At 34.2% G+C, this 25,815-nt stretch overlaps 1 protein-coding gene across 1 annotated transcript; it reads right to left on the bottom strand.

Annotated features, from left to right (window-relative positions):
* Positions 1-5,667: 5,667 nt before the first annotated feature.
* LOC129257210 (cyclin-dependent kinase 4-like) lies at positions 5,668-25,815 on the bottom strand. The gene is made up of 7 exons (XM_054895490.2): positions 25,449-25,815; positions 17,930-18,068; positions 15,799-15,966; positions 14,011-14,120; positions 12,469-12,519; positions 10,432-10,564; positions 5,668-9,705 (listed from the first exon to the last, which is right to left on the bottom strand). The coding sequence occupies exons 1-7, from the start codon at positions 25,679-25,681 to the stop codon at positions 9,418-9,420; spliced, it is 1,122 nt and encodes a 373-aa protein (XP_054751465.2). The 5' UTR covers positions 25,682-25,815; the 3' UTR covers positions 5,668-9,417.

A 25,815-nucleotide genomic window follows, 5' to 3' on the forward strand; every position in this document is an offset into this window, starting at 1 on the left:
GAATAATTTCCCCCTACAAATTTGCAAAGCTAACTGTGCAAAGTATTTCGTTTTCACTTCATATTTCCTTTCTCTCAACCACTTAGAGGCAATTTGCGTTATATGAAATTATTATACCTTCCGCTGTTGGCTTTGTTAGTGTGATTGTCGAGGAATCCAACCTATATGGAATTTCATTCTTAAATAAAATAAGTTCAAATAATTTTTCAAGCAAAATCAGAAAGGTATCAATCTCAAAAAGTTTTTATCTTTATTGCTATATATAGGGATTTCAAATTTCCTGCATTGGTCAAATCATTTTGATGCAAGGTAACAACAACTTCGCTCTAATACACAATGACTACAATCTGCTTTTTTTTCAAAAGTTCTGATCAGAATGCATTACACTGTATTTTCTTTTATGAAGACATCGTACAGTGTGTCCCAAACAAAATGCCCCTCTCATATACCAGGTAATAACTTACAAATTAAATCTTTATATGAAATTAAATTTGCATAAATAGAAAGGTCAATTTACAATCTAGCGCCTGTAAAAATGTCACAGGTTTCACTTCACTGGTTAGAATTCACAAGCCAAAAGTAGTACTTTTCAGTCCATTCTAAGTTTGATAATAGGAAATGCGCTAGCAGTGGCCCTGTTACAATATGTTTGTGGCAGCGATGCCTAATGTTACAACAATGAATTACTTCCACATTTAAATAAATGTTTTGACTTCACAATCCGAAAGATGTGACCGGACTTACTGTTCGAGCTCTGTTAGGCTAACAACGTTTCTGTGCAGCCAGCACTGAGTGTTTAAGTGCTAGTGAGAGAAATGCTGGTTTCTCATTACAAAAAAATTGGTGAGAAGACCTTGTCCCTGTCATGCCACAATCTACTCTCCAAATTCCCAAATTGAGATGCACACAGAAAATGGTGATTTCATGAGGGCTTCTATTTTTTTAAATTCCTATTCTGATTCTCTTCAAATTTCACTGTTTTGTTTGCTTGTGTTTCACACAATCATTTCACTTTCATCACAACTGTTGGATTCCCTTTAAGTATCTAGGATTGAAACAAATAGAATTAATTAAAAACAAAAAGCATTGGTTTAAAGCTACTTTGGAGATGGTATGCTTTAGAGTTGACAATTGCCAACCACTTATCTGTATGAATCAAACTGCTGAACATCATCATAGTTATGGTTTCAGACAACAATTTCCCCCGTCTCAAACCAGTTTACATGTAAAAATTGAAGGCTTCATAATGATAAGGAATGCATCCCTAATAAATACATATTCTGAATAATCTCACATTTCGTTTTCATACCCCTGCATCAATAAGAGCCTTTGTAGGAATCATTGATCATTTTATATTACTTTAGGGTCAATGGTATGGTCCCACATTATATTGTCAACTAGAGTCACTATCTGGAAAGTATCTTAATGGCAATATTCCGTGTAGTACTTGATATTAGAACTATGTGTTTAGGTACTTAATAGATAACGTATTCATGAACATCAGCCTTTTCATATTAATCTGGCTTTAATCTACATAATGTATGTGAAAATGCAAGACATGTGAATATATTTTCAAGGACTGTTTTGTGTGTAATAGGGTAAGGTTGGCTGAAAATCAAATCCTTACAGCTAAATAGGGTCAAAGTCTGCGTAGAGGAATTATCATGGTCACATCTTTGGAATAAAGTGACCACACCAGGGTTTCGGATTCACTTGTTTAAGTGTAAGGAAAATGCAGTACACAGGATATTTCAGGAGTGGATTCAAATTCACTGAAAAGTAAAAGCATATTGAGACAAAAATAGGCTGTTACCAATTTAATTCATCTTAAAAATTGTTAAAAATGTGTTTCTCAATTTCACATGTGTTTCTTCCAAAAACAGCAACACACATATTAAAAAAGAAATGACAATGTGCAATGGTGATTAATGTACAAAACTAGAACATCAAAAATATATACTTCTACTTTTCAAATAATGAAAATTTCTTTCAATCCTTACATAGATTGTGAGTTTTTTTATGATTGGAAGAAAATTCACAAGAATTCTGAACATTACAGCAATTTTATTACAATATGGTTTCATTTATAGTACTAGTATTAAACTCACATTTGAAAATGTATCACTACTGAAAGTCAATATACAGGGCATGAAGCTGAAAATACAGCTCATGAATGCACACATTACATGCATAAACAAATTCAACAAAAATAATTTCCATTTTAAAAAACTTCTCAATTATCGTAAATGTTTGAGAAGCTCCTTTGACTAGTAATACTGTGGGTAAAGCTTAGTAGTACTGCAAGCTGACCAACAAACAAAACAAAGTCTAAATTCCTTATGTAAACCACAAACCAGACACAACTACAGTGCAATGCAAATCCCAGTGTATGAATCAATTGAATTACATATGCCTGTTGAGGTAATAGGCTTTTTAAATGATGCAGCATTTTCCCAATTTAACATGGCAGGACAAGAGACGTTAATAAAGCAGATTACTGATTCTCACATACATGTATGAAATCTGCTTCATGATTGGACTTTGAAAATAATTAAATGCATCCAAATATCAGGAATACATGTATATGCCTACAATGACAAGCAAAAATAGATTGATATGTTGTTTGGTCTTGTCAGTAGTTATCAGTAAAATAATGAATGAATGTGCTTTTCTTTCTCTTTTTTTTTTAAACAAAATTGATTCAAGTTGGTCATCAGATAACTCCACAAACCATAGAAATTACACCTACATGTAATAAAGGGAAATGATAGAATGAAGAGCATGATTTCCAAGCAAATACTGGTAAACCTATTTCCTGCTAAGAAAAAGGTGACCACATATTTTATTTGGAGTTTTGGTTTCCAATGATTTTATATGCTGAGCCCTAATCATACAAATACACAGGAAGAATAATTTGAAAAGTTCTGCATTTTGGTCTAATTTGGTCTAAAAAGATGCACAAGACTTCAAAGTAAAAAGTCGTTGAGCAGGGCAGTCAAAAATGGTCACAGAAAATGTCGAGGGAGGGGTCGATTCTATAATAACGCAGTTCTTGTATAGCGCATATCACATTATGTCATAATGGATGAGGTTTAAAGTGAAAAGTTTAGAAATGATAGAAAACTCCTACTTTTGTCGCATGAATTATTGATGTTGATCAAATAAGCTTTTAAAATATTCATTTTACAATAGGAGAAATACAGGTCATTTCAATTTTCTTTGACTCAAAGAGCACTCACATGTAACCTAATGAAGCTCAGATTAGTACATTAGTACAGGCACAGCTCAGCAACAAGGCTCAATATTTAGATCACAGGGTTACAGCTGCAGGATGAATTTTGAACTCCTAGCAAAAGCTGTGCAACAAATTGATGAAAAAATCCCTTTGTCCTGTAACTTTGAAAGAGAATATCAGTGATGGTATGCCAAGCTGGGTCTGAATAATTAAATATGTTACAGCCATGTTGTGGAGTCTTGTTATATCATTTCTGAAGATCCGAACATGGCTTTACAGTCATGACTCAATTTTATGTATTTAACAGAACTTCAATCTTGCTAACAATCATGGTCTTGTACATATGAAAAGTAGTTTCTTAATTACATACACACTTGCATTGAGATATGAAAGTATCAGATTATTCAAACTCCTAATGTTCATCTCCATAATACACATTACCAGTGATTAAAATACAAAATGAGTGTTCCTTTCTCGAGGATAACATTTCCAAAGCAATTTTAAGTTAAGCATTGTCATACAGTAACTCTATTAAAGATACGTATTGCCATAATTTTCTTGGAAGACTTGTCATTTAGAACCTACAGAATGACCTGACTTGTGCATAGAGGTTGAATACATTCAATTTGATTGCAGACAACTTTATTCAGTATTCACATTTTAAAAAATATAATTGCTTTGGCCATACAAGATAATGGTTTTCAAGGTGTCTAGATAAATGCACAATAACAGTACTTTTCATTCATCATTCAGTTTTATGTATGAGACATCCTCTAATATGTACTTCAACACAAACAAAAAAATTACAAATATGACAACAGCAATTACCTTTTCAAGTTTCTATGAAAAAATTACCAAATGCATTTATATACAATCCATAATCATTACCATTTTACAATTAATGTTGATCTGGCAAATTATTAGGTTGTAGGCCTATTGATGGGCATTTCTGATATCCCTAAAATCTCAAATGCCCATTACATTATAGTTTTTAACATTCAGTTATGATTTATTTGGTTGTTGCAGCAAAAATCTCTATTCTCAGTATTCTCATTACCAACCTTGATTTCTAGAATGAAACCACAAATGCATCAAACTCTTTGTACACTGCTGCTGAGCAAACAAAGGTGCTTTTCACATAACAGACATACCTACTAATTATTTGGACAGTCAAATGGTTTAAAGCGAGAAGAATTATGTTTTGGGCACATTTAAAAAACTTGAAATGGGAGTACACTTGTGATGTCATAAGAAAAACCTTGTTGAAAATTGTTGAATTCTGATGAAATTATGCAATACATACATGTATTTTCAAAAACATTTGTACACTTGTGTTTATATCTTATCAAAAACATTTTCAATTAACTTATTCGTACAATTTCATTTTTGTGCAACAAAGATATGTGTGAGTGTTTAATTGCAATTATTTTGGTTGTGTTAACAAGTATATATGTATTTTTTCATATCCAACACTCAAAAATTTTCAATTCACATCAAACTATGATTGGCGAAGTTCATAAACCCGATTGATTGATACAGTAAAGCAAAACATCTACATGTAAATGTCTGATGAATAATACCTTGGTCACATTTGCTCTACGGCGGCCGTACGGCGAGTCGAAAACAGGCGTTTTATTAATTTTAATTCAAACCACCTATATGTAGTTGGTACAAAAAAAATTTAAACGGCTGTTTTCGACTCGCCGTACGGCCGCCGTAGAGCAAATGTGACCAAGGTATTAGGCATTTTTACCTAGTCCATCATCACCCTAATACTAGCTTTTTGAAAATGAAATCAAATATGCCATTATCATCTCAGCAAATCCAGTCATATTATAATATAAAAATATTTCAATCACTTCCTTTTGTTCTTGCAAAACTTACTTCCTTAATTCAAACAAATTTATTACTCATGTCGTTAAACAGGTCCTTATCACAATTGAAGCCTCATTGAAAACATGGCCAACACCTCAAGGAATGTAAGCCAAAAAAAAAACTTGTTAAAAGATAGTATAAGGTATAAAAACATAAATATTCTTCAATCTTTTTAATGCTTCTCAATGCAATTTTGTGTCAATTACAAAAAACACAGTATTTCTATTTTTTTTTATTGTGATATTTTGATATACTTATTCTGTGAAATACTTTAATTTTTAGTCATTTTCAAAGGTGGATGTTACCCTGCTATTTGATAACTGATAAGGTAGGTATAAATATGCCATGAAACTACTCACAATACAAACCAATGATGGATGTGCATCAATAAAAACATGTCTAAGTTAGTGTCTAAATCAGTGAAATATTTAAATGCAATGGTCATCCTAGCTAACATTGTGACTGATAACGAAATAAAGTTTAAAACTACTGAATGAAAGGGAAGCTGAGAGACAACAGGAAGAAGAAGAAACAAGGGAAGAGGAAAGAGAAAACAATCATCTTTTATAACCTTTAATATCAAATGTAATGGAGCATAATTACGGTTATTGTTCTTCCGGATTGGAAACACTTGCTTAATATATAATAGTATGGGAAATTAAAACTGTCCACTTGCAGAGACATGTGCATTGAATACTGATTAAAGGACAAATGTTCAAATTTTTTTCACAACTGAACTTAACAACTTGGTGATGTTTCAAGAACTAATTCTGACTAAGTGTCATGCTCAGGAGCTAATGTGCACATGATATAATGCATAATCTCACTGGTGAATATGATAAATTATCTGACCATTGAGGCGACATGTTATATACAAAATATAGCATGTGCAAATGGGAATTCAAATACAATATTTAGTCACACTTTTCAGATTCAAACATCTTTGTGAAATATCACCCCAAATGAATTGCCCATTTTAACCCTATCTAGGCCGGGGGGGGGGGGCCTCTGAGGCCACCCCCCCTCAATGATTCGCGCAATATTTTCGCCGCGCGAATGTTTTTTACCGCGCCGCTCGCTGACTTTTTACTTTCAAGTCTTGTGCAACTTTTGAGACCAGTTTTGTGTCACCCGGGTGCGCGGCTCCAAAATTACGCAACATTATGTAAGTGCATGTCAGACCAAAAATTGCTCAAAAACGTGATTTCTTGTACAAAGTCAATGCAAATTATGTTTTCAACCAAAAATCATAAATGTATGATTATTTCTAGTTTTGCTGGTCCAAACGTATTTATTTTATGCTGTTTTTGATCTCAGAAGAGTCCCCAACAAATTTCATTGAAAAACAATGAAGAACAAAAGGTCCAAAAAACAATGAAATACATAAGAAATTGAAAAAAACAATATAATACATAAGAAATTGATCTGATATCGCAATTTTTGTCATGTACACTTGCTAAGAACACCACAAAGAGTTTCCAAACCAAAAATTAGAACATTTGGAGCTTTATTTAGGGAGTTAGAATGAAAAGTATGATTTCGCATACTAATTACGAATTAAATTAGCATAATCACTTAATAGCAATTTGCATGAAATAAATTACTATACAATTTTGTAGATTATGTCCCAGACAACCTGCGTGCCAATTTTCGGCGCGGTCGCGTGGCCGACGGCCGAGATCTCAAGGGGGGCCTGGGAGGCCCCCCCCCCCCCGGCCATATGAACTCCCAAAATATCCCGGCCTAGATAGGGTTAAGCCTAAATATATTCTGTACAAAATCACTTTATAAACGAATGAAATATACAACTAAGTTTCAGTGGTAAGTCCCAAAACTATTTTATGGGAATGCTCTTAAGTTCAAGATCTAGAGGATCATAACAATGATGGCTTGAAATGTGCTTCATGGTAACAGCAAAAATAAAATATAAAAGCAGAAAATAATGAAATTCTTTATTTTAAATCAAATAATAACAATGATTGTGCATTTATCATGTTCATTGTGTAGTCAACCTCAATATAAAATGAAAATAAAGGTAACTTTTTTTTTTCTCAAAAGCATTCATAATGCATGAAAGGAAAATCATTTATTACTATGGCATTACAAATTCATGTCTTGTTTTTTTTTCTACTGGATAGCTTAGTGGAGAATATTAAACATTTGGAAACCATCAAAGAAAAACATAATTAAAGCCCAAAAGTATTAATAATTTCCCTTCAAATTCAACTACCATGATTGAGAAATTGTTCTCCATCAAATCAAATCAGTAAAAAAAAAAAAATTCAGGAACAGGCACTCTATAAGTGAATTTTCCCCCAAAACATTCACTAAATCTTCTTCACAAATCAGTGCTGCTTATGATGCATTAATATTCATGATTTTAGTATTCTATGAATTATGAAAGATTGTGTCATTGGCACACTCACAGTTATAAAACAAGTGGAACGCCTCTGGCTGTCTCACCTGCATCACGCGATTCAATATAGCAGCAGTGCTGACTTTGAAAACTACTATAAAATAATTATTCACAAAAAACACCATTCATATAATGAAAATACTACGTTAATTGACAATAAATGACATTTGACCTTGATCATGCGACCCAAGACTTGTCAATGATACTTGATTACCCCTATATCCACATTTTATACACTATATCTATAAACTTTGAAGGTAATGACAGCAATCTTATAAGTACCTCCATAATGGATATAGTTCAATGACCTTTGACTTTGGTCATGTGACCTGAAACTCGCATGAGATGTTCAGTGGTACTTGATTACTCATATGTCCTATTTTCATGAATCAGATCCATAAACTTTCAAAGTTATGATGGTAATTTAATAGATACCCCAACGTGGCCAAAGTTCATTGACCTTTGACCTTGGTCATGTGACCTGATATTTGTACAGGATGTTTAGTGATACTTGATTACTCTTATGTCCAAGTTTTATGAACTAGACTAATAAACTTTCAAAGTTATGATGTTAATTCAACATATACCCCCAACTTGACAAAAGTTCATTGACCTTACATGACTTTTGACCTTGGTCATGTGACCTTATATTCACACAGGATGTTCAGTGATACTTAATTACTCTCATGTCCAAGTTTCATGAATCAGATCCATAAACTTTTAAAGTTATGATGGTAATTCAACAGATACCCCCAACTTGGCCACAGTTCATTGACCCTAAATGACCTTTGACCTTGGTCATGTGACTTGAAACTCTGGCAAGATGTTCAGTAATACTTAATTGACCTTATGTCCAAGTTTCATGAACTAGGTCCATGTCCATACATTTTCTAAGTTATGATGACATTTCAAAAACTTAACCTTAGGTTAAGATTTTTGATGTTGATTCCCCAACATGGTCTAAGTTCATTGACCCTGAATGACCTTTGACCTTGGTCATGTGACCTGAAACTAAGGCAGAATGTTTAGTAATACTTGACTAACCATATGTCCAAGTTTCATGAACTAGGTCTATATACTTTCTAAGTTATGATGTCATTTCAAAAGATTTGGTGTTGACGCCGTCGCCGCCGCCGTTGGAAAAGCGGCGCCTATAGTCTCACTCTGCTATGCAGGTGAGACAAAAAAACTAGTTGGTAAACTCTCATTTTTGAAAACCCTAACCAGCAGATCCATGTGTGACGAAGTATGATATTTTACAACTCTCTTCTACCCATCACTCTGCACTTGGTAGGTTTCCCTACTAAACATATCTTGCATCTTACACAGGATCAACAAGTTGATGATACTCATTAAATAGTATTCAATTACCTTTCTTCTAACAAGATATCCAACCACAAGAGATTATCTCTGCACCACAGCAATACATCTGGAACTTTTATCCTTTTCAGGAATGTCTAGGAATGCAGTAGGAAAATATATCAGCTGCTTAACACCAAATGGCAAACTCCACTGCTTCCTAGCTTACAGTCTATTCAACATAAAGATGAAGACATCTGACACAAATCTGTATCCAATTAAAGTGCAATTGTGCAAATAAGTTTGACATGACCCAATTAGCAATATCATGATGATTTCGTGCTTTAGAACAACAGTCATCAAGTGTGTACGTACACACACTTACTGCTGTGTAAAGTCAATGGACGATGTGAATCCTTATAGGCATTACACATAGTAGCTTCCATTATACAATGCCAACATCAGCCTCCAAAATTTGGAAAATACTGCAAGTTTTTTTTTTACAACACCAGTACACAGGTTGAATCAAGCACCACAATTCAGCATTTCAAAGATATCTTGGCGAATGTCATTCGTATCCATGGATTTCGCATCATCGCACATTAGTTGGTGTGATTTCTTGAGACTGTGAATCGTCGCTAACACCAAACTGCGAATGTGAACCAGAGTCGTCTGTAGAAAGGCTCATTCTTGAAGACGCTACCGATAGACTACGTTCTTGGCCAACATCAACCCCTTCATCATCATCATCATCCTCTTCCTCCACTTCGGTATCGTCATCATCTTCTTCCTCCTCATCATCATGTTCATCGTCAAAGTAACTGTGTGACAGGCTTTGCTCAGCTGTGATCCGATGGTCTGGATTGAAACATAGCATTCGCTACAAAGAAACAAAGGGTGAGAATGTTTAAAATGGAAAATACAAGATTGTTTTCAATCAAGCAACAAGCCATTTTGAATTTGGGTGCATTGTAAAGTCAGTCCATAACAAAACAACACTCTTGTGGAATTCTTGAACTAAAAATGAAAGGCACTCTGTTAAGAATGTTGCAAATGGATGATCTCAATCAAATGAGTCTATTTGTCATCAGGCACATAATTCAATAGCGCCATCTTGTGTCAAATATGTAGTTATTTACAATGTCAACAGATGCTATTCATATTCCTCTTATCACACAGAGTATGGGTTAGAAAGATACCGGTACTCAAAATTCATGAAAGATAAATTATAATTCAAAGATTGCCTTGATATTTTCAGTCTAAAAAAATTGTTCAATGTGTTTTTTTTTAAATATGTAATTACCTTGTTTAAGGCAAATTGTGATTTGAAAAAACAGAATATAATGATAAACCCTCTGTATCACTTAAAATGAGTAAGAAAAATATGTTAAAACCATATAGGACCAAGATTAATGTAAAGAGCATACTACCCCCTACTTCCAATTCAACATAAATGCAGAGAGAGATGAAAAATACAACATTCATCAATAACAGATTAGTCCAATTATAATAAATTCTAAGATATTGCATGAATGCACATCTCTAGAATCTCTTCCTGATATGTCTTATCACTCCTAAGAATATTGCTTTAAATTCCCTCTCTTACCTCCAATAGATCTAGGCCATGATTGCATATCTCCTGGACAAGGTCTAGGAAAGATCGCTGTCCAGTCTGACGAAAGGAGCTCCATGGAAGTGCAACATCTGGCCATTGATCCTCTGGTGGAATCCCAATAACCCTAACAAAAATAGAAAAGAGTTGTTTTATTCAGTAGTGCCTTCAGCAGAACTCACATCCTCTCTACCTGAAGAACTATGATTTCACTCAAAACAGCAAATAAATAATGTTCTCCACAGGAGTGTGTAATCGAATTATTCAGAAAAATAATATCAAATTAAAAGCTAGAATTGATCAAAATTCAGAATTCTTCGATTCAAAATAAAAATTCAAATTCGAAGGTCTGCTCTTAAAAAGATTTAGTATCACGCCACTACAGTTTAATCTGGATAAATGTAATCAATTAGAAATCTTTTTACACACATGAAAACCACTTTAGTAATATTCTTTATTTTTAAAAATCATTAATTTTTTCATGAATTTAGTTTAGCCTATGGCCAAATTTTTGTACAAAGATGAAACGTCTTTATCAGTAAATCATGATAGATTAATTTGTAAAAGATGAAAATAATTTCAATCTGAGCAAATATGACCGGGAGGTTAATCTGACTATTTTGTTTATCATATCTCACATTGCTGATGTCACATATCTGTTTTTAAAGAAAGGACCTTTGCATAATGGACAATTGCAAAGGCCATTTTAGCGGTTTTAAATCTTTATTAAAAGAAAATGTCTTGAAAATCTAGAGCTACTTCAGATTATTTTACAATAAACAGATTGAGTAAATGAGTCATTCCTTTACCATAAAACACTAGAAATGAAATAGGCTCCATTTGACATCTTCATTTTTTTTATCAACTTCACAGAAAAAGGAAAAGATTTTTTTTTGGAAAATCTACTTATACTAAGAATAATAGTGTGTTTTACAATATGTCATGTACATGAAATTGCAGTGTAGATCCAAACTATCAAAAGTTTCATTCTTCAATTAAAAAAATAAATGTTTTAATTAAAAACTTGCACATCAATGCCCAGTTGACACTGTAGTGAATTATATTTGTGACATAAATTGGTGGAAAAAATTGAAACTGATGAAGAAATGACAGAAAAGAAGCAATTTTTGTGATTTATAAATAAATTTCGTATAAATTAGCGTAAATAATTTTCTAGTCAAAATTTCTAAATTCTGTGTAGAACCTTGGTGAACCTCATGTAGCTCTCAGATGGAACCAAAAAAATCAAATCGGTCAACAAATAAATAAGCATTTTTCTGAGTTTTGAAAAATATGCAAAAATTAGCATATGAGTTTCAAAGTTCTGTGTAGAAGTTTTGTATCTCCACCTAGAGGTATCATATAGAGCAAATACAATTGAAATTGATCGACAAATGAAGGAGAAAAAGCATTTTTTTTTATTTTTAAATAAATTTTGTATAAATTAGCATAAAATATTTTCTAGTCAAAAATGTCAAAATTCTATTTGGAAGTTTGATGACCCCATGTAGCTCTACTAGATGGATGAAAAAAAATCAAAATTGGTCAACAAATAAAGAAGAAGCATTTTTTGTAATTAGAACTAATTTTGCATAAATTAGCATAAATAATTTTCTAGTCAAAATTTCACAATTCTGTGTACAGGTTTGGTGAACCTCATGCAGCTCTACCAGACAGAAAAAAAAAATCAAAATCCGTCAACAAATCAAGAATCATTTTTTAAGAATTTTGAAAAATGTGCATAAATTAGCATATTTCAAATTTCTGGGTAGAAGTTATGACTCCCCAACCTAGTGCTATCATATAAAGCAAACAGAATTGAAATCAGACTTGAAATGACAGAGGAGAAGCATTTTGAAATTGTGGAAAGACGACGGACGCAACACCATGGCATAAGTTCATCTGGCCCTTTGGGCTGGATGAGTTAAAAACATTAAATAACGTTTCTCCCCAAGTTAATCAAACTACAGCACATATGTGAAAAAAAAACTGTCAATCAACTCGATGGGGGGTAAATCAAATTTCACTCACTCAAATATTTTATGAAGTTGATCCTTGTCAGACTGTCCCCTGAACAGAGGCCTGAGGAGAAATAATATGAATTATTACATTTTAACTAGAAGATTCTTCTCCAGTGGTCTGCTGTATCATATAAGACTGACTATACTTTGCCATAATAGTACCAGGGCTAAGCAGCTACATGTAGTCAAAACCAAAGATCCTATGGAAAGTACCACAATGACAAAGTGAGCATAATGTAAGTCTTTGTATAACAGGCCCAAAGGATGTACCACAGATGATTTAAATGTGACTTGACTTTGCAATTAAATTTCCAGTTCTGTTCAACATCTAGTGCACAGAGGAATCATGCAAGACAATAAGTGATGCTTGATTACTCTATGTCAAGTTTCATGAACTATACTTCAAAAGTTATGACGACTCTTCAAAAACTTAACCTTGGTGAAGATTTCCATGTTGATTCTCAAAACATGGTCGAAGTTTAATGACCCAAAATTACCATTTACCTTGGTCATGTGACCTAAAACTCATTCAATCTGATCAGTTATACTTGGTTACCCTCAGGTCAATATACTTTCTAAGTTTGATGACATTTCAGAAACTTAACCTTGGTTAAGATTTCAATGTTGATGCCATCACCGCTGTCAGAAAAGCGGTGCCTATAATCTCGCTCTGATGTACATCAAGACAAAAACCGAACTTGACTTTATGGTGGACTTCCCTTTTAAGAAAGTGAAACACTTCTATTTCCAGTACTTCTTTTTGCAACCATCTACATGCACTGTAATGCAAGTAATTGAGATTAGCTGAAAGGACTTATTCATTTCAGAGGTTGAATATCTTGAACGTCACAACTTATTGTGCAGTTTATGATTATTTTTATCATGAATCCATACAATAAGAACAAATGGATTGTTTTAGTGACTAATGATAAATTATCAAAACGTGACATTAATTATCAACGAGTCTTTCTGATCGACTGACAGTATACCATTTCTCAATTTTGTGCTGGCAGGGCAAAGAACTTGTTTGCTTTGACTAAAGTGACATAAAAGTGGACAAATGCCGGCATGATATATGGTAAGTACATCTCAGGTTCTTCTATCACATATTATTTCAGATATTATTGGAAGTCCAAAAACCTTCGAATTTTGCTCTTAACCAAAAATATTATCATATTTGGTAACTGCATCAAAGGTTTCTTCCATCAGATATTAAATGTTTAAATATTTATGACAAAATTATGGTATTCTGATAATTGCAGTGGAAGTCCAACCTGGCATATAAAGTTGGTTCTTTATTTTAAAATAAAAATTAGAAAAATGAATGAATATTTGGAAGTAAATTTAAGTTTGTAACAATTTGAAGTTTTCAAGAATTTGGTTTTGTGAAGGTAAAAGCAGGAAGCTACCATGTACATATATGACATAAATTCCAAATTTGTAATGGTTCATGACTGAAATAAAATGAAATGAAATTTCTGATGATAATATGCACTGGGAAAATCATGGCGATATAATATCCAACACATTCTAGAAGTAGGCCTATACCAACCTTCTCCTATGAAGCTCAGCAAATATACATCCAACACTCCACATGTCAACTGGTGTTGCATAGCTAGCCTGTAGAAGAACTTCAGGTGCCCGATACCACATTGTGACCACCTGCAGTAAACAATTGGTAAAATGAGATTTATGACCTGCATAATCTTACATTACACTTCTTCACAAGATTCAGCTCTGTGTAAAACTGAATGCAATCACCATTTCCATACTGCACAGCAAATGATCATAACACGTTATTATGAAGCCAAACAAGAACAAACTAGTTAAAGAATATTTAATAGTCTCATTTTCATTAACAATTTCTACATGTAATTTTCATACAAAAAACTTGTTACTACTTAATTCTATATAATTCTTTGCTTTATCAGCCAGATTGTAGTTTATGACTATAACAATAATTATAATCATTACTAGGGTCAGGACTCTTACTTTCAATGGCTTTTATAAGCTGTTGTTCCAGCAGGCCCTGCATAACCTGATACCCTTCTAAATTTTTAATATGCTGAGTGCCTGGCTAGAAGGCAGTAGATCCCATTTTTTATGATTCTCATCTCCCATTCATGAATTCTACCACCTGAATTTGGTGTTAGAGTTTGACAAAAATGAAATTTAGAAAATATACTTGCATATTTGCCTTACACTTACTTAAAATCAGAAGTCTGTATTGTGCTTATCAATAATACAGCATAGCTAATAACCCTAAGGTACTGGGCTATTTGAGATGCATTGAGAAATGGGGGGGGGCATGATGCCCCTTCTGACATTTGACCTTGGTAATGTGACCTGAAACTCGCACAGGATGTTCAGTGATACTTGATTACTCTTATGTATTAGTTTTATGAGCCAGATCCATAAAATTTCAAAGTTATGATGGTAATTCAACAAATACCCCCAACTTGGCCGAAGTTCATTGACTCTAAATGACCTTTGACCTTGGCCATGTGACCTGAAATTCAACAGGATATTCAGTAATATTTGATGACCCTTATGGCCAAGTTTCATGAACTAGGTCGATATGCTTTCTAAGTTACGCTGTCACTTCAAAAGCTTAACCTTCGATAAGATTTGATGTTGATGTTGCCGTCGGAAAAGTGGCGCCTATAGGGTAATTTTCAAGAAATCATACAATAAAAAAGTTTAATGGCTGTTAAAAAGTGGGACCACAAAAAATTCCTAATTGGCAACGTGATGAGTTCATTGTATTTTGTAGGAAGTGGCAAGGAGGAATCTCTGTCTTAACACGGATTCTCTGGACTCTTACCATGTACTTCGGGAATTAGGGATTTTCTCCTAAGCACTTTTCCCTCAGTCAGTAATCAAATAGAAATGTTATTTATATTGTTATATGTCGTCATAAAAGAAAAGGTCAATCAGTGTAGAGCTCTTGGAGAAGAGATTTTAGTACCTTAATTTTGTATACTGGAGCAAATAGACGAGATATCCACCCTTTAAAACATGACATCACTTAAATTAATTTGATATCCCTATAGGCATAGTGATTACAAATTTTCAAACAAAACATAAATGATGACTTTTTTGTTTAATTTTGCTCAAAATTCCACCAAACCTTTTCTCTTTCTTGTTCAAGTAACTCTCCACCCACTTTGAGATAATTCCCCTGTAACAATAGTTTAATGTTTTTCTTACTGATAAAATTGTTATTACAAGTGGAAATTTCTTTATAAGTTAAACAGGAAGGGAGAAATGATCTTTTAAAATGTTTTTGTTAATATGTGCACTTTTAATTATTTGAAGAATGGAAATAGTGAATTCTTACCACTGGGGTCAGAGCCATATGAAAGCTGTAAACACGTGACAAACCAAAATCAGTGAGCTTGAGTTTCTTATCACAAGCAATGAGAATATTCTGTGGCTTCAAATCTCTGTGAGTAACACGGTGGGAGTGAAGATATTCTACACCACTAAGAAGCTGTTGCATTAATACCTAGAAGGAAAGAAGACACAATGTAATTCAAAATATGCAAACAATAAAATGCACATTTCATTGGTATCAGAACTATTGATAATCTACATGTATGACTAGATCATAAACTGTGTTTAGCAAAGGCAAACAAGCAAAATTTTGGATTCATGACACAATTAAACTATTGCTAGTAATGTTTGTATTAATTCTCTGAGAATTACTAGTTTGTTAAACTAAAAGAGTATCAGGGCATTGCCCAAAGGTACTATAGAAGGTGATGAAACTGATGATGAATGAATTACAAGCCAAGGAATTAAACAAAGCTTCTAATCACAGTATGCATGATTTTACAAATCACTGGAATAATGAATACAAGGTGTGAGCCTACAGTATCTACATAAACAATCCCAATTATTTCATGTAAAACTGACAATGGAATATGAAAATATGTGTTAAGTTAGAATGTTGAATTACAACGTTGTATTTCAACATAACCTGGAGAAATTTAACATTGAATGACTGTAAAACACTTTGGCTTGTCATCTTGATGTTACTTGTAAAGTCATGCATAACCTCACAAGCAGCTTTATGAAACAGGTACCAGATTTAGTACTCTCTGACGTACATTGTGTCATCAGATCACTTATTACTAACCTTGTCATGATTGGACAGTCCTTTGCTTCAAATATTATATTCTTGGACCTACCATCACATCCTTTAATACTTACATCCATAGCATAAAGATTTTAACTCTGAAGTAGAGGGTAAATCCTAATGTTATATTTTAAGTGCTGACACATTAGCTCAAAGACCAAAGTCAGGTTGATCCTTCCTTGTTCTACCAACACACCCTTTGATACCTTTGATAATAACATCCATAGTACAAAGACTTTAACTCCAATAATACAAAGACTTTAATTCTGAGGTAGTAAGAGGAGGAGGTAGAATCCCAAAGTAAATCTGTAAGTAATTACTAATGAACTATGGTAGCTAACAGACCAGCAGAGTCAGGTTGTTCATTGAGTTTGACCTACCATCACATTACCTCATACATAAGCCTTGATATTACTTGAAAATAATCCTGGAGTTAGGAAGGAGGGCATCTCACATGAAAATGTACTGGACTAATTCCTGAAAAGTCACTGACCAAACTCAGGTAATTCTTTAATCTTTCTTCACATTAACAGTTATACAAAATTTGATGTTACCATTAAGGGTTACAAATGGGAAGCATTTCATGAAATGTCTATGTTTTATGTTGACAAAGTCTGCTTTATCTCACAGCTACCATAGAAACAGTCAGAAACATGTGCTTCTCAGTCTATTGAAATCATCAAATGCTAATGAAATGCCGTCCAGGAGGAGTTTACCAGCTATAAGACCATTATAGTCATCATAAGCTATCAGATCAATGTCTAGATGGTGGCTGATCAATATACCATCACATCACTACCAACATTGATAGATTAAGAAATTATACTTGGTGTAAAGTTAGAAAGAACATATCTTTCAAGGTACTGGGGCATTGGGCAAATTCTTACATACCAGATTCAGGAAAATAATTGATCTTACATGACAGCGGTTGATACTAACATTACTAGAACTAGAACTTAATCACAGAGATCTAGGAAAAGGAGGGGGTATGATGGGCATCTACAAAAATATTGGGCCAACTCCTGACTCATTAGGTCACTTAACAGAGTCAGAATGGTCTTAAATCTCTAACCACTTGAAAACTAACCTTGACACTACTAGAACATAGTCATGGAGGTCTAGGAGAAAAAGAAAGTATCTACCAAGATACTGGGCCAACTCCCCACTCATTAGTTTGCTAAATCAGAGTCAGATCGATCTTAAATCCCTTACCACTTATCGTAGTCAAGGAAGTCTAGGAGATGGAGGAGGGCATACACTGAGATACTGGGCCAACTCCCAACACATCAGAATCAGGGTGATCATAAATTTCTTACCAAGTGATACTAACCTTGATAGTACTAGAACTTAATCCTGGGGGAGGACATCTCTCAAGATACTGGGCTAGGTCCTGGTCTACAAGCTCAAAGACCAAAGTTAACATCATCTCTGATCTGCCAACATCCATCACATCACAAACGTCAAGAAGTCTGCAAGACAAGGAGAGGTATATACAGAAAAATCTAAATATAAATCATTTCGCCTAGAGTGTAGTAGTTATTTCTAAATTTCATTGTCTAAAAATTACAGTGTTTTTCGTAAAAAATAAGTCTGATATAGAATAAAATGATAATACACATTATTATTACATATGTGGTTTCAGTGTGTTTCCTATATTGTACATTGCCTCTTGTATGATCTACTCAATTATTCATGATAATACAAAGAATTTATGCAAAATGATTTTTCTAATCATTCTTGAAAGCTTTAAAAGAGAGGAAGTAATGCCGCAACATTTCTAGGAATGTTAAACTAATATGACATGAGATTATTTCTCAGTTTATGCGCTAAAATATGTACCACAACAGTCACATTCAACTAGCCTAAATATATGAAAAAAAAGCCTTTAAAGGACAAGTCCACCCCAACCAAAAGTGGATTTGAATAAAGAGAAAAATCCAACAAGCAGAATACTGAAAATTTCATCAAAATCAGTGGAAAATAAGAAAGTTATGACAATTTAAAGTTTCGCTTAATTTCACAAAATAGTTATGTTCACATCCTGGTCGGTATGCAAATGAGGGAACTGATGACATCACACACTCACTATTTCTTTTGTATTTTATCATATGAAATATGATATATTCTAATTTTCTCCTCATTGTCCTGTGAAACAAAGTTTTATTTTGCCCTGAACATGTGGAATTACCATTGTTTATGTTTCAGTCAAGTTAGTCTTTATTGTCAAATCTGTAAAAATTGAAATATTGTATGATTCAAACAATAAAAAACAAAAGAAATAGTGAGTGAGGGACATCATCAATTCTCTCATTTGCATGTGACTAAATTGTGCATAAAGCTATTTTGTGAAAAATAAGCGAAACTTTAAAATGTCATAACTTTCTTATTTTACATCCGATTTTGATGAAATTTTCAGCATTATGCTTCTCTGATTTTTCTCTATTGATTCAAATCAACATTTTTCTGAGGTGGACTTGACCTTTAAACATGAAAGTGTGGGTAATAAATATGTTCCTTAACACATTTATCCGTTCGACCATTTGATTACAAATGTTTCTCCTGCTGTAAATCATGAACAGGTCCATGGTAGAAGCAATTGAAACATGAAAGTAGGCCTATGGTCTAAAATATAATCACTATTTTTATCCTTTAAATCTACCAATATTCAACCATCTGATAATTGATTCACTGGTTAATTCATCTTCACTTACACTATGTTTCATTAACACAGCACAAATATTCATTTATAATTCTACCAATTTCATTTATATTAACTTAAATTAAAAGATATTTTAGAAATTTAATAAGAAACTGAAACATGGGTAGAAAAAAATGCTATCAAAGTATATGAAAATGAAATTCTGAAGTCTGAAGCACTGTACAATATTCATTCCCTCCCCTCTTAAACATGTATCTATAAAGTGTGTCACCACTCTACTTAAATACCTAATGATATTTGACAATCATTAACAAAGACAAAATCTACAGCTGCAAAAGCTGCAATTATCATTTACGAGCTCCTAAATTTTTTTACCGCTTTGCTACATGACAGTGATTAATCAAGAGAATTATCAGTGTCATTACGAAACGAGGGGAATCACCTAGTTTCTGTTTTGGTCTTCAGGCACATATGCTCAAAAATTTCCAATTGGGTATTCGATTTGGGTAAAAATAGATATGCCATCCTCCATGTTATTGTGAGAGCTTTAGCGGTGCTTAAAGCTTGCCACGCATTATAACTGATTCTGCTATCTGAAATGCAAGCAACTACCTATTAATTACTGGTAAGTTTCTCTATTATTTTCTGCACAATTAACCATAATATTTCAAGACTAATTCAAGCTCTTAATAACAACAAAACCATGTGCATAGTCTACTTGACACTGATAGCACATACTTATAGTTTTGCAACTGCAGGCGTCTCATTGTTTTGTTTTCATTAAAATGGAGAAGTGTAGGTGTTGTTAGTGTGTCAGTAGAAAAAAAGTTAAATTCCCAACTGAAATATTACAGGGACATGACATAAGTAGTTGGATCTCTAATAAGCCAGAGTAACTTCAAAGGCAAGATTCTTGTCTCAACAGCTCTTATACCCCGTTCTCATTACCGCTCTATAACTAGTTTACTGGAAACTAGTTTAACATGTAATGAGAACAGTCAAAGTGGTCTTGGAAGCAATCTTCCAAACCAGTTCGGAAAACCTCGCCATGTAGTTTTCAAGATCGCTTTGACTCATTAAACTGGTTTTAGCGTACATGTAAGTGAGGACACAACCGTTCTTCGGGAAACAATCTTCACACATTTTGAGCGCGCTACGCCACACACTCTGTACGTGGAATGCTCGGTGCTGTTTCGAATTTCGTGTGAAACATGTCACCCCAACTGAGAGCGTTCCCATAGCAATAAGACCACTTTACGTGAAGCGGTCCTCTCAACTGGTTTCCTGAACCGGTTTTTCAGTAAACTAGTTTTAGAAAGTATAATGAGAACAGTTTCTTAGACCCTGTTCTCATATAGGTTCATAAACTAGGTTTGTGGAAACCAGTTTTAGTGGAAACTAGTTTAACGTGTAATGTGGATGCTCGAAGCGATCTTGGAAGCGATCTTCCAAATCAGTATTTAAAGCCAACTCGCAATGTGGTTTTTTAACAGCAACAAGACCACTTTACATGAAGTGGTTCTGGAAACCATTTCAAGAGATATTGATCTTCTAAACTGGTTTCCTAAACTGGTTTAAGGGAAACTGGTTTAAGGGAAACCAGATTAAGAAAGTATACTGAGAACAGGGTCTTACACAAAGTGCTAGATTATGAAGATGATTTTTATGCTTCATTACATTGATAATTATATGCATTCAATCAATCAATATAAATTATCTGTAGGATGAATAGCTACATGTAAGCTTCGTGTTCCAGGCCCCCTGATAACTAGATAAGTTTAAAATTGGGGCTGATGCCAATGAGCCTGATTATCATGTCAAGGAAGTTTACAGGATGTGTATATTATAAATGTTGATGATAATTACACCTCCGCATTATTTCTTGGGAATCTTAGGAGCATTGGCCTCCACAAGCAGCATATAAAATCGAAAGAAATTTAAAAAAAAATCTTGATGAGTTCCCCTAACATGCATAGAGGGTGTGACATTAATTTTTATTGCTATAGAAACTAAATACAGGAAGAGTGAATCACTAATGGAATAAAAGAGAGGGTCCCATCACACTTCCATTACCAGTACTCTGCTAATTAGCAGTGCTGGAAAGCAAGTTGGACGCTTCCACTGCATCCTTTCCATCAATTCCCTTGTTATTTGATTGTTTGATACTTTTTGAAAATGTGCTTAAAAGACTTAATGCAAACAATTTTTCTAAAAGACAAAAACATGTTTTTTTCTCAAAAGATTCAATGACCACAACATTTTTGTAAGATCAGAATATCAGATGAAATCTTCACCAAAGCTTCGATCAGTCCTCACGCATGATAAAAACTTGCATTCAATCCTTAATAAAATTTTACACATCAATAATATATATTCAATCCTTGATAAATAGGATACTGTGTCAAGATCAAAACCTTCAAAGCTTTCTCTCTCCAATAGTTATTTCCCTGTTCCCTCAGCAGGAAGTCATCAGTGGTTGCTTTTACATCTGCCAAATCACAAAAATACCTGGTATTTTGTCAGTGTCAAAGCAAGGACCCTACATACATGATATCCTCTGTGGCCAGTTGCAGTTACAATCAAACTCATTTCCGAACATCAAACCTGGATTTTCAACTCATTGGAAAGATGCAAGTAATTAGAACTATATGATTTTCTGCATTGCTTTCATTCAAATGTAACTCTTCTACAGCCCCTAGGGGAAAAAAATGCCTGGAAAATGGTGGGTACTATTTAAAATTGCATAAAATATTGCAAGGAATATCTCCAACAGAGCAGGTATTTGCACTGTGAAAACAATTACAAGAACATAAGGTGTGAGGCAGGAAGAATGTAGATCATATGTCTATAGGTGGTTTCAAACTGCCTCGATCATAAGAATCCCCCTTAAATTACAAGAACTTTTTAGGCTAAAAAATACCCATTAATTATTCCTGCATTCACACCGCCCCGAAACATACCCTTCGGGATAAGTTCCTGAAGTTACGAGCATGCGCAGTATGGTCTGATAAGCAGGCAAGGCGCGAGATTCAAAATCACTAGCTCAGCAGCCACCCACGGCGCCCGCGCCCAACTACACGCTGGGCTAAAAGTTCCCGTAAATTGCTTTCACATTGCCAAAATACCTGCAACCTTGGAAAAATCCCTGCGACAGTTCTCGTAATTTTGACAAGTACCTACTATTTAGTGGGTATTTTCTTTCGGGGAGATTACGCATAATTTGCTTTCACATTGCCAATATTACCTGGTATTTTCTGATTGGGGTAAATTCCCCGATCAGAAAATACCTGGAACTGACGAACTTCGGAGGCGGTCTGAAACCACCTTATGATGTCACAATACAAGTCTTGTTGCAAGTTCAGAACTTGTTACAAGAACTTCATTTGGTTCAGGCTAGAGTGAAAGCAGAGAGGTCTGGAGAAAAGTTATTTACTAGTATTTATGTAATTGAGTGGGGGTATGAAAGCACCAACACTTTCTATTTCCCACTTCGGATGATCTGAAATCTTTTTTCTTGATCACCTCACAATGGTTTTCAAGTTTCATAACCTTGGGTTTCTTGTTTGTTTTTTCTCTCAGTAATAAAATTTTATGGCCATCCTCAAAAATCATTTTAAAAAGGAGAACTCACATGGATCTTATCTGACAAAAAATCCTAAAACACATCATCTTTTTTTATACTTTTTCCTTCTACATTTAAAAACTAAAATGTTATTCAACCACCGTTTAAAGAACTGAACATTCTGATGGAAGTGCCATGCCGCTACCATTTCAGTTAACACTACAACAAAAACAACTGATGATTAAAAACATTTCCCAATGACAGAACACTGATCATTCTGGAGTGTTGAAATGGTTGACTATTATTTTAACTTCGAACAATTTTCAATCTTTCAGTAATTGCATGGAACTACTTGACATAGCCATAGAATTTCCACAATGGTGAGGGTAATAGTAAGACAAAATAAAGTATGTATCATAAGAAAATAATAAGACATCAATTTGTTTATGCTACTGCAGAGCTTTGGCTCAGCGATGTCTCCTCGTCATAACTCATGTTCCATTTTTTTTAAATCCTTCAACATTCATTGTGATAGTGATAGTACTTTACTTAATTTTCACATGTGCAAATGTTCATTGATCATTATTGAAACCAGAAAGTTGAGAGGTAATTTTGTAGTCTATGTAAATCCCTGTGATAGAAGCATGCATCGGTATTTGCCCGCGGATTTTTATCTCATTGGAAGCATGTACCAAATGACGTCATCTACTTCCTAAGCAACCCTGATTCTGCTCAAACGACGTTTAGAAACACACCTTTTTGTAAGTTCACGACCGGTGTTCTGAAACATCGTTTAAATGAAAGTAAGCATGGACGCAACCGTAATTTTGACTAATCACGTATGAAAATGCTGATTCTGGCCTGAAAAGTGGAAGCATAAACACGCCCTTAGATTATCACTACCATTCCACATTAAGTTTTATGGAATAGTTTTAAAATCTATAAAAAAAAAAAGTGGAACGCCTCTGGCAATCTCGCCTGCATTACACAATTCGATATAGCAGCAGTGCTGCCTTTGAAAAGAGCTAATGAATAATAATTCACAGAAGAAAACACTTATATGAAAAATATTATGTCCATTGACCCAAAATGACCTTTGACCATGATCATGTGATCTACTTGATTATCCTAATGTCGATGTGTCAAAGTTTCTAAGTAATGATGCCAATTCAACACATACTCCCAACACGGCCAGAGTTCATTGACCTTTATATGACCTTTGATCTTGGCCATGCTCCTGAAATGCGCACAGGGTATTCAGGGATACTTCTATGTCCGAGTTTAATGAACTAGATCCATAATCTTTTAAAGTTATGATGACGATTCCACAAATACCCCCAACATTACCAAAGTTTGTTGACCCTAAATGACCTTTGACCTTAATCATGTGACGTGAAACTCGAGCAGGATCTTCAGTGATACACTATTACCCTAAGTTTTATGACCTAGGTCCATATACTTTTAAATTTATGACAACATTTCAAAAACTTAACCTTGGTTAAGGTTTCGGTATTGATTCCCCCATTATGGTCTAAGTTCATTGACCCTAAATGACCTTTGACCTTCGTCATGTGACCTGAATCTCAAACAAGATATTCAGTAATACTTGATTACCCTCATGTCCAAGTTTCATGAACTAGATCCATATACTTTTTAAGTTATGACATTTCAAAAACTTTTCCAATGGATTCCAATGGTGATGACGCCGCCGTCAGATAAGCGGTGCCCATAGTCTCGCTCTGCTGTGCAGGCGAGACAAAAATCTACCCTGGTTTAACAATTTTTTTGATGTTGATAACTAGGTTCAATATGGTCAAAGTTCATTGACACCAAATGACCTGTCACACAATGATCATAAGTTCCATTTCAAAATAAAACTGAATATTCAATAATCTAAAGCTTATTTGTATCCTACATACCCTGTCAATTGTTAATGCTATGTCACTTTTGTACCCTAGTTACCTGACAATAAACAATATTGCATGCCCACACATTTTTTCAGTCAATGATTTCTAGGAAATACTGAACATAAAGCAATCTATTTAAGGCTCAGAAAGCATGATACAATCAATTTTTAACTATTATAAATTTAAGGGTATGTACATGTAGATGTATCTTAATTTACATGAACATAAAGAGGGATAATCAAAATGGTGTGAATAGTCCCAGAAGTTGGTCCCAGAATTACAGAATCAAGTATTCACGTGTTTAAAATTTCACAGAATGCTCAAAACCAGGCCTATTCACAGCATTTTAATTTAGAATACTGCTTCCAAGGATCCAAACTAAATGGGTCAATCATTTTGTCAAGACTTGGAAGGAATGGGAAAGGTGAGGGGTGAAAAAATCCTTTGAATTTTTTTAAAGAGCATTCTACAAAATGTATGATCAAGATGAACTTATTATTTTTAAGATGACAGACATTATATTTCTGTCAAATATATCTCAAAATTGTATGACAATTCTATTTGAAAGAACAATACCAGTAAAACTGCATTGTGCTTTAACTACCTGCATACATATTTGAATAATTACACCCATATCTCCCAAGCAAGATTTGAACCTGGGTCAAAGTGGCAGATTGTGCTTCTAAAGATGAAGAAAGTAGCCACAGAGGGCAATACTCACTTAACAATATTAGGATGGTCTAGCTGACAAAGATGTCGGAGCAAAGATATCTCTCTTATGGTAGAAACGGGCATGCCCTCCTCACCAATTGGTATCCGCACACTCTTCAAGGCCACAAAGTGACCAGTTTCTGTGTCCCTGGCTTTGTACACGATGCCATATGCTCCACTGCCAATCTCTGCAGCCTGAACATAACGCTCAGGTGATGACTGGGAAGGCAAAGGAGATGCCATCCTCTTCTCTGGTCCCTTATCAAAGGTTAGGCAAGTATCACCTTGGCATCATCATCTTTCTCCTACAGGTACAGTATTGACCTGAACCAGTCCACTGGTTTCTCTCACCAGACGTCACTTGTACTTTGCTAGTC

The sequence above is a fragment of the Lytechinus pictus genome, chromosome 3 (genome assembly GCF_037042905.1).
Source record: "Lytechinus pictus isolate F3 Inbred chromosome 3, Lp3.0, whole genome shotgun sequence".
In the NCBI taxonomy this organism is placed as follows: Eukaryota; Metazoa; Echinodermata; class Echinoidea; order Temnopleuroida; family Toxopneustidae; genus Lytechinus; species Lytechinus pictus.